The sequence below is a fragment of the Loxodonta africana genome, chromosome 23 (genome assembly GCF_030014295.1).
Source record: "Loxodonta africana isolate mLoxAfr1 chromosome 23, mLoxAfr1.hap2, whole genome shotgun sequence".
NCBI lineage: Eukaryota > Metazoa > Chordata > Mammalia > Proboscidea > Elephantidae > Loxodonta > Loxodonta africana.
Window position 1 is genome coordinate 71,637,750 of NC_087364.1, and position 13,493 is coordinate 71,651,242.

A 13,493-nucleotide genomic window follows, 5' to 3' on the forward strand; every position below is an offset into this window, starting at 1 on the left:
CCTGAGTGAGGAGAGGAGCCAACCATGTGAAAATCCCAGGACAGAATGTTCCAGGCAAAGGGAATAGCAAGTACAAAGCCCTAACTGAGGAAAGGCGTTTGGTGTCATCAGTGTCTATGGCCAATGTGGCTGGATCAGAAGGACCCAGAGAGGGAGAGAAGGGCAATCAAGAGGTCGGGGGAGGCCAGCGTGTTTAGAGCCCAGCTATTCCAGTGTGGTCTGTGACCGTTGTCAGCCCACAAACCCTTACCGGCTGGGATGAGGGAAAACGAAACTGTAGCAGCTTGACTCACTGAGACAAGAAAGTGTGTGAGTATTTTAACAGTAATTCATTTTTACTGTGTTTCTGAGAAGTTTTGGTCCACGGTGGATTGGGGAAGGGAGGCAGGGACTGGTCCTTCGCCTCAGATACGTTGAGAAGCACCCATGTAGAGCTTTATAAGCCATCGCAGGGATTTAGACTTCTTTCCCTGAGAAGCCATGGGGAGACTGGGCGGGACAGAAGTTTCTGGGGAACACAGCCAGGGGAGACCTGATAGCAGCCTGGGCCATTCTATTTTGGTGGAGATAGAAACACTGCATTTTGAAGGCGAGGCCACAGGACTAAATGATGGACTACCTCAGCTGGTGGGGCAGTGAGTGAAAGAGAGGATCAGGGACGCTTTGGATTTGGGGCTTGAGCCTCTGGCACCATAGAGTTATTCCTTGTTGTTGTTAGGTACCGTCGAGTTTATTCCAACTCATAATGACCGTATGTGCGATAGAAAGAAATGCTGCCCGGTCCTGTGACATCCTCACAATCGTTGCTCTGCTTGAACCCATCATTGCAGCCACTGTGTCAATCCACCTCATGGAGGGTCTTCTTCTTTTTCGCTCACCCTCTATATTACCAAGCATGATGTCCTTCTCCAGGGACTGATCCTTCCTGATAACATGTCTAAATACGTGAGCTAAGTCTCATCATCCTGGCTTCTTAAGGAGCATTCTGGCTGTATTTTTTTCCAAGATAGACTTGTTTGTTCTTCTGGAGGTCCATGGTATATTCAGTATTCTTTGCCAACACCATAATTCAAAGGCGTCAATTCTTCTTTGGTTCTTTGGTCTTCCATATGGCTTCTTCCTCTGCCACCCAGTTGGGACCAGCCCATCATAACATGACCAGTGTTTACAGGTTACCTGATCTGGTAGTCCAATCTTCCTATTTTTTTTCACGTTAAACATCATTTAGTTTTGTTGACCATCAGCTCTCTTGAGTGAGCCCCCTTCTTGAGGTTATCCTCTCATCTGTGTCCCTCACCATCGCCCCCCACTTCCTTTTCAGAAATGCAGCCCGTGTGGATGCAGACACCACCACACCCACTGCTTTCCCTGACTCACTTCTGAACATGGTTCCGTTGACACCATTTTGAGTTACCCAGTCTAGTGACGTGGTGCCATCTCCACTCCTTCTGAATCAGAACAGGTCCATCGTCTGCTGTTCTTCCTGCACGAGAAGACTGTCTACTGCCTTTTCCTACCTCCTTCCTGAGGGCAGGGGTGGTTCAGTGGTAGAATTCTCCCCTTCCATGCAGGAACCTGGGTTTGATTCCCAGCCAGTAACCCTCAAGCGCAGCCATCACCTGTATATCAGTGGAGGCTTGTCAGTGGAGCTTCCAGACTAAGACAGACCAGGAAGAAAGGCCTGATGATCTACCTCCAAAAATCACCCAGTGAAAACCATATGGATCGCAACAGTCCAACCCCCAGCTGATTGTAGGAATGGCACAGGACTGGGCAGTGTTTTGTTCCATGAGTCACCGTGAGTTGGAGGTGGAGTCGACGGCAGCTAACAACCCCTACAACCTCCATCCTGGGCCAGCTCATATCACTATCCCCTGAAAACACCCTGATAGCCTCCTAGCCATTCTCCTCCTGCTGCTCTTTTTCGTTACTAATCCCCAGACTCAGTGCCAGTCTTGTCTTTGTCTTAGCTTATACACAGCAAGCTCCCAATAAATATTTTTGGGATCGATCCACAATTAGTATAACTAGCGTTTCTATATCCAAGGCAAGGCGGAAGCTACATGTAGGGGAACACTGCTTCCCCCTCAGTTACCCTCTGTCCTTTCAGTTGCTCCTGGAGAAAGTTTTTCCTAAATTCTACTTGTTTTTCAACTTTTGCTCCTGCGGATGTGGCTTAACTTCTTTTTGGGATGTGCGTCTCAGCCATGTGTAGTGCTGTTTGTTTGCCTGTTCAAGACCTCGGGTCTAATTGTTAATGAGACTATAGTGTGTGAAGAATACAAAAGGGGACCCTTTGTAAAAGCATAAAGGGAGAACGGTTTACCACCCTCAGCGCCCCCCTCGCCTCGGCCCCCCCGGGCCTTTCAAAGGAATGTGGGAGCCGGAGAGACCCCTTTGTCTGCCTTCATTAAACTGAAGCTCAGACAGCCACAGCTGGCACGGACCAGGGCGCAACCAAGCAGCCTCCTGGGCTTCCCGTGTTTACGGTGGATGTCGTCTGCAGCCAGTGCCAGAGTCACCTGGGACCCATTCGGAGAGTAACACACACTTTCTTCACCCATTGCTTTTTTGCTATAGGATGTAATCTCCTTAAACTGTAACCAAAGATCCTTCTCAAAATCGCCCTCTGAGGAAAAGCTAGAAGCCTGATGATCGTGCTTGGTGCTGTCAGACACCCAGGCAACCAGTTCCTGGGCGTCCTGATAAAGGGACATTGTTTGCAGACATCTTTGCTCTCTTCCTGCTTCTGTGAATGATTCAATTAACGACAGGAAGTCCGTGGGGTGGGAATAAAGCTGAATATAGTATGTCGGACACAGCCTTCTTACGCTTCATCCTGTGAGAAAAATCCACCATCCAGAGAAGACCATTTCCAATGAAGAATGTTTATTGCAGGATACAGTGTTTTTTCCTCCTTGAATCTGGAATCCAAGTCCAGAAAGGATCTTTTACATTTTATGTTGTTCGTTGCCGTCAAGTTGCCTCCGACTGGCCATGGCCGCCTTACCTTACGGAAACAGAGTGAAACGTTGCCCAGTCCTGCGCAGACCTCATGATTGTCGCTGTATTTGAGCTCATTTCTAGTGTCTGTCAAAGTGCCTGATCTTCTGTGGTCCTCACCACTGACCACAGGCGGGCAGGCTGTGATCCTCACCACTGACCCCATAGGACTGGTGGGCAGGCTGTGATCCTCACCACTGACCACAGGCGGGCAGGCTGTGATCCTCACCACTGACCCCATAGGACTGGCGGGCAGGCTGTGATCCTCACCACTGACCACAGGCGGGCAGGCTGTGATCCTCACCACTGACCCCATAGGACTGGCGGGCAGGCTGTGATCCTCACCACTGACCACAGGCGGGCAGGCTGTGATCTCGGTGTTTTATCAGCAAGAAAACAGATAACTGACCCATTGGGGTTAACTCAAGGATTCCGGAAGGGACTTTAGGCTAATCTTACTATGATAAACAAGAAATAATGTCACAAATCTAACTTTTGGAACTTTTTTAGTGGGTTAGAGATTTACTTTGGTCAGATTTTTTGACGTTAGGTAAGTTGAACTGGGGTCCAATTTTATAAAGCTTTGTCTTGCAGTATTTGTAATAAATAACATTTTTTGCCCCATGGGTTTTAGTCCATGAATTAGTTTATTGAAGGAATCTGGTTGAATTGAAGGGTTTAGGGAATGGACAGAAACGACCATCTTTGCAAACCTGCCCCTTACCAATGCCCTAAGGACATTTTTCAAAGGTTGGGTGGGTATAGAAGCTTCAAGATCCCCTTGTTCAGAAGCAACCACAGGTAAGTTTGTAGGCTGTGAGAAGGAACCAAAAAAAAGGAACTGATCAAATGTCAGAACCCTGGTGATGAAGTGGTTAAGTGCTTGGCTACTAACCAAAAGGTCGGCAGTTCAAATCCACCAGCCACTCCTTGGAAACTCTATGGGGCAGTTCTAGTCTGTCCTACAGGGTCATTAAGAAGCAACTCAATGGCAACAGGTTTATTTTTTGGTTTCTGGCCAAATATCATCTAAAGAGGGCTGAAGGTTGAAGAGCAACTCAGGTCTGTTCGTTTCTCTTGAGAAATCAGGAAAACCACGTGAGTGGTAAAGGCCTTGGTGGGGGCTCCATCCTGGCCACTCTCATCCACGGTCCTGCCTCTTTCGTGTTCCAATGCCGACTTTCCACTTTCTCAGTATATGTGATGCCTTCAAGCCCGTGCTTGGTAGTTCAGTGAGAACCTGGACTTGGCCGTACTTTTGACGTTTGCTCAACCAAGTTTAAACCTAACCTGCTGCCGTCAAGTCGATTCCAACTTCATGAAGTTTAAACCTACTGTGCTTAATTAATTATGTGACAGGCAGGACAAGGTGTTACCACAGCTAACTGACGCCACAGTGGAAAACTGTAGATTTAGCATTTCAAGCCGAGCAGTGGTTAAGAGCTCGGCTGTTAACCAAAAGGTCAGCAGGTTGAATCCACCATTTGCTCCTTGGAAACCCTATAGGGCAGTTCTACTCCGAACTATAGGGTAGCTATGAGTTGGAAGCGACTCAATGGCAATGGGTTTTTTATAGACAATTTTGGGTTATGAAAGGATTGCATTCTCAGATCTCTCTCTGGCTCAGCTGTGTTGGACGTAGCACCCTCTAGCTCAGCACATTGCCTGCTGTGATGGGGTTCGTGTGTGTTTTTTCTGCTATGTCTGCTCCTTCATACTGAGGCCCGTAAAGGGCAAGGGACACCGTTTCATTTGCTTTGCACCCCCAACGAAGCACCAAAACCAAACCCATTACCGTTAAGTCACACAGGACCTTGCAAAGGAAGGTGTGGGCAAGTGAGCCTTGGAATTGACACGCGGGAGGTGGACATCAGTGCAGCATTCTAATTCCATCACCTTTTGGGGGACGAAGGGAAAAGTCTATCAACTGAGTGTGGAGAAAACCAAACCAAACCAAACCCGTTGCTGTCGAGTCGATTCTGAACCATAGTGACCCTATAGGACAGAGTAGAGCTGCCCCATAGGGCTTCCAAGGAGTCGCTGGTGGATCCGAACTGCGACCTTTTTTAGTTAGCAGTCGAGCTCTTTTGTGAATTCATCTTGATCGTTTAATACCATCCCTGGAGAAAATAGCTATCAGTGTGTGAGCCCTGGGCTTGAAACCTGAATTTAATAATGGGTGCATCTGCTGTTAATGGGTATGTCTGCCATTGTTGTCTATGCCCTGGTATTTCTTGTTCTTAGAATTCATCTTAGAACAGAGTGGGTCCCTTCCCTGCTTTCAAAACCCAGCCCTTTCTTGAGGGAGGAAGAACCAGCTCCTTGGCAAGGCTCTTGGAAGCCCTGGGGGGAAGTCGTGCTGGTTTGACAGCATCTGAGAGGGGGCTGGGACTGATTCCATTGAAGCAGTTTCAAGAAGCAGTTCCTTTCAGTGAGGCAACAAGGAGTGTCTTGTTCCTTCCTCTGGAGTCCCTGTGAGGGGCCGCCGTGTCTAAGGGATGCTATTAGCATCCAGGCAGCCTGCCACCGAGTGAAAGATTTCATCTGGGCTTCTGCAGACTGGCGGCAGGGCGAGGCCTCTGCTGAAACAGGCCACTCGGTGCTAGAGACTTGGGTCTCGCCTGGAGAGTCTTAGTTGCAAGGCCTGCTTCCCCAGCTCCAAATCTCCCTGGGAAGAACAGACAGCAATGACAGACCATTGGGAGATGACATGGTAATCCAAAGATAAGTCTAGTTTGGGTGGGTACGGCCTACAGAGACAAAGATCCATCCTTGGAGATTCATCTTGGTGAACAACCCTGCTATCCTGAACAACCCATCCTCAGTTACGTTTGCTCTTTGGAAATTCTAGTTGAGCCTGAGTGACAAACAGATGTTATCCCAACAAAGAGTGGGATCAAGGATTTAAGTGTTTGCTTGGGATTATATTAAAGGAAGTTCTGCTTTACTTGTTCCTTATAAACACCCTTCTAAAGCCCTTTGTCCTGTATTAGAGACAAAGTTAGAAACAAAGCTGGGCCATCAGTTTCTGTATAAATTTTTTGTGACACACCAGCTCAACCAGGTCCTCTTCTTATTCTTTTTATTAAGCCTGTCTCTCCACACACTGCAGTTTCCGCCCTTCCTGCCTTCCCTTGTGGTTTTTGTAAGCATCTGCTAGGTACCCACCAAACCAAACACATTGCCATCGAGTTGATTCCGACTTACAGCGACACTATAGGACAGGGTGGAACCGTCCCACAGGGTTTCCAAAGAGGGGCTGGTGGATTCAGACTGCCAACCTTTTGGTTAGCAGCCAAGCTCTTAACCACTGTGCCACCAGGGCTCCCTGCTAGGTACGGGCACTGGGAATCGACAAGACGAAGGAACACCACCTCTCGAACCCCAGCCTGCCTGGGTTTATATTCTGACTCCACCACTTACTAGGGTTTTACTGGGAGCAGGCACTTAATTAAGCACTCCACACTTAAGCTTCCTCCTCTGAGAAATAGAAATAATGACAGTTGTTGCAAAGATTAAATTAGGTGATACTTGCAAAATATTTAGCATTGCCCCTGGCAAAGAAGTGCTCTTTAATGTTCACTTGGAATGAGACCCGATTCCTGGCCTCCAGGAGTTGAAGGCTGGTGAGAGAAAGAGACGTGGAAACGCAGCTCATGGCTCAGGGTGTGTTCAGTGAGATGACTGATGGTGTCAGCAGATACCTGTGTGCTGGGCAGCGTTCTGGAGAGAATACCATGAGCCAGACAGAGGAGGTGCCTGGCTTCCTGAGGCTTAGGGTCTACAGGCAGTGCGACAGAGCTGTGCAGAGGAAGCCCCCTGGAGGAGGTGAGGCTCCAGAGTCCATGTATGGAGTGGACATGTTAAGCAGAAGAATTCAGGCACGAAAGCATACATACTACAGGGTTCCGTTTCCATAAAGTATGAAAACAGGCAAATGAATCTGCCCTTTGCCGCCCAGTCAGAGAACTGTGCTCCATGGGGTTTCCCGTGGCTGTTTTTTTTCAGAAGTAGATCTCCAGGCCTTTCTTCCGTGGTGCCCCTGGGAAGACTCAAACCTCCAACCTTCTGGTTAGTAGCTGAGCACATTTAATGTCCGCACCTTGCAGGGACTCCAGAACTAACCTGTGGTGGTGGAAAGCAGAATGGCTGTTGTCTTCTGAGGGAGGTTATTGGCTGAAAAGGGATCCACCTGGGGTGTCAGGAATGTTCTGTTTCTTGATTTGGCTGATTGGTGTATGTAAGTAAACATTCGCTGAGATCTGTTTAATTGAGATGAGTGCACTCTGTGCTTTATACACGTCACACCTCAGTAGAATGTTTACCTGGTGATGATGAGTGTGCACAGCTAGTTAAAAGTAGAGGGGCGGCTGTATTTGAGAGTGGGAACCTCAGATAGGAAGGGTTCTGCCACGGCACGGGGGGGTCTGGTGCTGTAAGTCATCCGTTCTGCATGGTGAAGGACCCTCCTGGGGAGTGGAGATGGGGTGACAGCGAGAAGCTCCTTTAGGTGTAGGCTGTCTTGGGAGGAAAAAAATGCTTCTGGGCTGGGCGTAAAGGTGTCTCTTCTGCAGAAGGTGAAATGGTGGAGTGGAAATTGACCTTGGGTGGGATTGCTTACCTCAGAGCTTCAGTCTAGTCTTCCCACCTTTAAAATGGGCTTTTTGGAGAATTAATGCGATCGTGAGTGGAATGTGCTTGTATTGACGTGGAATATGGGTTTAATGAATGCTTCTTAGAGATGTTAAGGTGTGTGTGCACGTACGTGCGTGTGTGCGCGGCGTATTATTTGACTTTCCAAATAAAAAACTGGGCTATGTTATGGGGCAGTGGACTTGCTTATCTGAAACTGTAGGTCCTTTCGTTAAATAATCATTTAATTCATCTAATTATAGCTTAATAATGGAGCCCTGGTGGCACAGTGGTTAAGAGCTTGGCTGCAATCCAAAAAGTCGGCAGTTCAAATCCACCAGCTGACCCTTGGAAACCCTGTGGGCAGTTCTACTCTGTCCTGTAGGGCGGCTATGAGTCAGAATTGATTCTGCGGCAATGGGTTTTATAGGCTAATGGTGTATAAAAAAGTTGTGATTATTTTTCTTTGAAAGGTCACCGATGTGCTGATTAAATCATTTCAGGTATTTTAGAACACTCTACAAAAGATCAGACGGCAAATTTCTATTTCAGTGCAGTTCATACTTTGGCAAAGTTAATTATATTAATTTTATAATATTTAATCATGTTAAATATTCAAGTTTCTTACCTTCTCCTCCGTGGTTTCAGTGTTTGTGGGGTAGGGGGAGGAAATGGAGGGAGTAGAGAGAGACTGATCTACGATTTAAAAAAAAATCCCAGTTACCTCTTTGAAATGTTAAACATCAGATTAAATGAATGTACTAAATATCTTTTTGAGGTTATAACGTGTTCGTGTAAAAAGCTCTTTATTAAACATCATGCTGTCGCATGCGAAATTGTGTTTAATCAGCGAGTAGCCAAATTCATTCAGAATCTTTCGACAGTGCAGACTTGTCTTGTTTTAGATTTCCCAGAGTGTAATTTTTAAGTAACTCTTCCCTTGTTCGGAAAGGCACAATCTCTGGAGAATTTCTCCAGTTTTCTGGGCTTGGCCTTGCACTGGCTTTTCAGAACGTGCGTCACTCTCTGTCTCTGGCCTGTGAATTTCTCAATGGGATCTGCTCTCTGTTTAGGAGTGAGAGAGCCCGCTGGATGACCGCCCTGGGACACGGCAGTGGGAAGCAGCCTCCTGACAGAACCTGTAAGCGTCCTAAGGAGCGGCCTGCTCTGGAATGTGGAGGGACCCTGCCCCCTGGTGGACACTGGGCTATTAGTGGATTCAAACCCCAAACCAAACCCACTCATAGCGACCCTAGAAGACAGAGTCGAACTGGCCCATGGGGTTTCCTAGGCTGTCATCTTTACGGAAGCAGACTGCCACATCTTTCTCCCATGGAGCAGCTGGTGGGTTTGAACTGCTGACCTTTCGGTTAGCAGCTGAGTGCTTTAACCACTGTGCCACCAGGGCTCCTATTAACGGATTATGCCACCACAATACCTGCTTTGTAAGTTTCCCCAAGGCTTCCCTCCTCTGCCCCATATCAGAACTGTGTGACCTCTGTGTGACATGACCAGAACTGTGTGACATGACCAGAACTGTGTGACCTCTGTGTGACATAACTAATGTCTCCTTATCAAGGTGATGATTGAAGGGATTCACGAATCATGAAAGGTGTGATAGTTAAGGCCTCTCTCGATTTCCAGCTTCTAAAATTCTAAAGCTTCATAGGGCTGGATTACCCAGTGAGCAAGGCCCACACAGGCCCCGTGGTGCCTTCCCACCAATCTGCAGTGCACAGTTTCACCTGTCGCCATTTCATCAAAGACATGGTGAAACCTATGTGAAATTGCTCACTACAGATTAGCGAGTAAATACAATTAAGCCCATGTGTACCTTGCTTGGTGCCGGCCATGCTTAGTGGTTAATCTACCCCTGCGAGCTGTAACCAAGTAAGAGTTCCCAGAAAAAACTGTGCTTCCCAATAGATGCCTAACTTGTTCCATCAGGGCCATGTGGGAACTGCTGAACTAGTGAGTGTACACGACTGATGTGTACCTGTTCTGTTTTCAAGTCCGCTTCACTTTCAGCAAGCAAGGTTGTGTCATGTGCATGACGTAGGTTGTTAATTGGTGTGTCTCCTTCCCGCCACAGCACTGACCCAGGTGGAAATCATTCGATCGTTCACGGCCAAGCAGCCCGATGAGCTGTCCCTGCAGGTGGCAGATGTGGTCCTCGTCTATCAGCAAGTTGGTGACGGTGAGTTGGGTGTTCACGGAACACGCGCAGTTCCGCCTTCAGGGGGTCCAGGGCGCCACAGAACTGAGGAGGCACGTTTTCTCATCAGTACCTGTCTCCTATAGAGAATATCCTATTGAGAATGTATGACTCCTTATGTATAGCCTTTTTGTCTCAACAGTTCTTGTCCCTGTTCTTGTTCCTTTTCTTTTTTCCTAGAACTTCATTTCCCAAGTCAGTGGCTTCTTAGAGCCCTGAAGATGGCCTGTTGTCATTGTTAAGTTCTGTCAAGTCAGGTCCAACTCATAGCGACCCTACATACAACAGAACGTAACACTGCCCGGCCCTACACCATCCTCACAATTGTTGCTACGTTGAGCCCATTGTTGCAGCCACTGTGTCAGCCCATCTCATTGAGGGTCTTCGTCTTTTCTGCTGACCCTCTACTTTACCAAGCATGATGTCCTTCTCCAGGGACTGATCCCTCCTGACAACCTGTCCAAAGTATGTGAGATGCAGTCTTGCCATCCTTGCTTCTAAGGAGCTTTCTGGTTGTACTTTTTCCAAGACAAATTTGTTCATTCTTTTGGCAGTCCCTGGTACATTCAATATTCTTCGCCAACACCCCAATTCAAATGCATCAATTCTTCTTCGGTCTTCCTTATTCATTGTCCAGCTTTCACATGCATGTGAGGCCATGGAAAACACCATGGCTTGGGTCAGGTGCACCTTAGTCTTCAAGGGGACATCTTTGCTTTTCAACACTTTAAAGAGGTCGCTTGAAGCAGATTTGCCCAATGCAATGTGTCCTTTGATTTGACTGCTCCTTCCATGGGTGTTGATTGTGGATTCAAGTAAAATGAAATCCTTAACAACCTCAGTCTTTGTTTATCGTGACGTTGCTTATTGGTCCAGTCATGAGGATTTTTTTTTTTTTTTTTTTATGTTGAGGTGTAATCCACACCGAAGGCTGTGGTCTTTGATCTTCATCAGTAAGTGCTTCAAGTCCTCTTCACCTTCAGCAAGCAAGGTTGTGTCCTCTGCATAATGCAGGTTGTTAATGAGTCTTCCTCCAATGCTGATGCCCCGTTCTTCTTCATATAGTCCAGCTTCTCGGGTTATTTGCTTAGCATATAGATTGAATAGGTATGGTGAAAGGATACAACCCTGACGCACACCTTTCCTGACTTCAAACCAATCAGTATCCCCTTGTTCTGTCTGAACGACGGCCTCTTGATCTGTGTGCAGGTTCCTCATGAGCACAGTTAAGTGTTCTGGAATTCCAGTTCTCCGCAGTGTTATCATAATTTGTCATGGTCCACACAGTCGAGTGCCTCTGCATAGTCATCCTTCTGGTATTCTCTGCTTTCAGCCAGGATCCATCTGACATCAGCAATGATATCCCTGGCTCCACGTCCTCTTCTGAATCTGACCTGAATTTCTGGCAGTTCCCTGTCGATATACAGCTACAGCTGCTTTTGAATGATCTTCAGCAAAATTTTGCTGGCCTGTGATATTAATGATATTGTTCTATAATTTCGACATTTGATTGGATCCCTTTCTTGGGAATAGGTATAAATATGGATCTCTTCCAGTCCGTTGGACAGGTAGCTGTTTTCCAGATTTCTTTGAAATCTTAAACAATGGGTGGTACAAATAGTTAATACTGTTAACTGAAAGGCTGGAGGTTCGAGTCTACCCAGAGGTGCCTCAGAAGAAAAGCCTGGCGATCTAGTTTCAAAAAATTGTGTAGAGCACAGCTCTGCTCTGACACTCATGGGGCCACCGTGCGTGGGAGTCAACTCCACAGCAGCTTGTTATATAGCCTCTCTGTCCTCCTTCCCTCCTGGTTGTATAGCCTCTCTCTCCTCCTTCCCTTCTGGTTGTATAGCCTCTCTCTCCTCCTTCCCTTCTGGTTGTATAGCCTCTCTGTCCTCCTTCCCTCCCGGTTATATAGCCTCTCTCTCCTCCTTCCCTTCTGGTTGTATAGCCTCTCTCTCCTCCTTCCCTTCTGGTTGTACAGCCTCTCTCTCCTCCTTCCCTTCCGGTTGTATAGCCTCTCTCTTCTCCTTCCCTTCTGGTTATATAGCCTCCCTCTCCTCCTTCCCTCCTGGTTATATAGCCTCTCTGTCCTCCTTCCCTTCTGGTTGTATAGCCTCTCTGTCCTCCTTCCCTTCTGGTTGTACAGCCTCTCTCTCCTCCTTCCTTTTTGGTTGTATAGCCTCTCTCTTCTCCTTCCCTTCTGGTTATATAGCCTCCCTCTCCTCCTTCCCTCCTGGTTATATAGCCTCTCTGTCCTCCTTCCCTTCTGGTTGTATAGCCTCTCTCTCCTCCTTCCCTTCTGGTTGTATAGCCTCTCTCTTCTCCTTCCCTTCTGGTTATATAGCCTCTCTGTCCTCCTTCCCTTCTGCTTGTATAGCCTCCCTCTCCTCCTTCCCTCCTGGTTGTATAGCCTCTCTGTCCTCCTTCCCTCCTGGTTGTATAGCCTCTCTGTCCTCCTTCCCTTCTGGTTATATAGCCTCCCTCTCCTCCTTCCCTCCTGGTTATATAGCCTCTCTGTCCTCCTTCCCTTCTGCTTGTATAGCCTCCCTCTCCTCCTTCCCTCCTGGTTGTATAGCCTCTCTGTCCTCCTTCCCTCCTGGTTGTATAGCCTCTCTGTCCTCCTTCCCTCCTGGTTGTATAGCCTCTCTCTCCTCCTTCCCTTCTGGTTATATAGCCTCCCTCTCCTCCTTCCCTCCTGGTTATATAGCCTCTCTGTCCTCCTTCCCTTCTGCTTGTATAGCCTCCCTCTCCTCCTTCCCTCCTGGTTGTATAGCCTCTCTGTCCTCCTTCCCTCCTGGTTGTATAGCCTCTCTGTCCTCCTTCCCTCCTGGTTGTATAGCCTCTCTGTCCTCCTTCCCTCCTGGTTGTATAGCCTCTCTCTCCTCCTTCCCTCCTGGTTGTATAGCCTCTCTCTTCTCCTTCCCTTCTGGTTATATAGCCTCCCTCTCCTCCTTCCCTCCTGGTTATATAGCCTCTCTGTCCTCCTTCCCTTCTGCTTGTATAGCCTCCCTCTCCTCCTTCCCTCCTGGTTGTATAGCCTCTCTGTCCTCCTTCCCTCCTGGTTGTATAGCCTCTCTGTCCTCCTTCCCTTCTGGTTGTATAGCCTCTCTCTCCTCCTTCCCTTCTGGTTGTATAGCCTCTCTCTCCTCCTTCCCTTCTGGTTATATAGCCTCCCTCTCCTCCTTCCCTTTGGGTTGTATAGCCTCTCTCTCCTCCTTCCCTCCTGGTTGTATAGCCTCTCTCTCCTCCTTCCCTTCTGGTTGTATAGCCTCTCTCTTCTCCTTCCCTTCTGGTTATATAGCCTCCCTCTCCTCCTTCCCTTCTGGTTGTATAGCCTCTCTCTCCTCCTTCCCTCCTGGTTGTATAGCCTCTCTCTCCTCCTTCCCTTCTGGTTGTATAGCCTCTCTGTCCTCCTTCCCTTCTGGTTGTATAGCCTCTCTGTCCTCCTTCCCTCCTGGTTGTATAGCCTCTCTCTCCTCCTTCCCTTCTGGTTGTATAGCCTCTCTGTCCTGCTTCCCTTCTGGTTGTATAGCCTCTCTGTCCTCCTTCCCTTCTGGTTGTATAGCCTCTCTCTCCTCCTTCCCTTCTGGTTGTATAGCCTCTCTCTTCTCCTTCCCTTCTGGTTGTATAGCCTCTCTCT

At 47.9% G+C, this 13,493-nt stretch overlaps 1 protein-coding gene across 1 annotated transcript in view; it reads left to right on the forward strand.

The window, feature by feature from the left end:
• Positions 1 to 13,493, forward strand: part of ARHGEF26 (Rho guanine nucleotide exchange factor 26) — a 142,414-nt gene that overhangs the window by 125,615 nt on the left and 3,306 nt on the right. The window contains exons 12-13 of the mRNA XM_064275631.1: positions 8,709 to 8,776; positions 9,728 to 9,832. Of these exons, the coding sequence (XP_064131701.1) occupies positions 8,709 to 8,776; positions 9,728 to 9,832 (173 nt within the window). The remainder of the gene's footprint in view (positions 1 to 8,708; positions 8,777 to 9,727; positions 9,833 to 13,493) is intronic.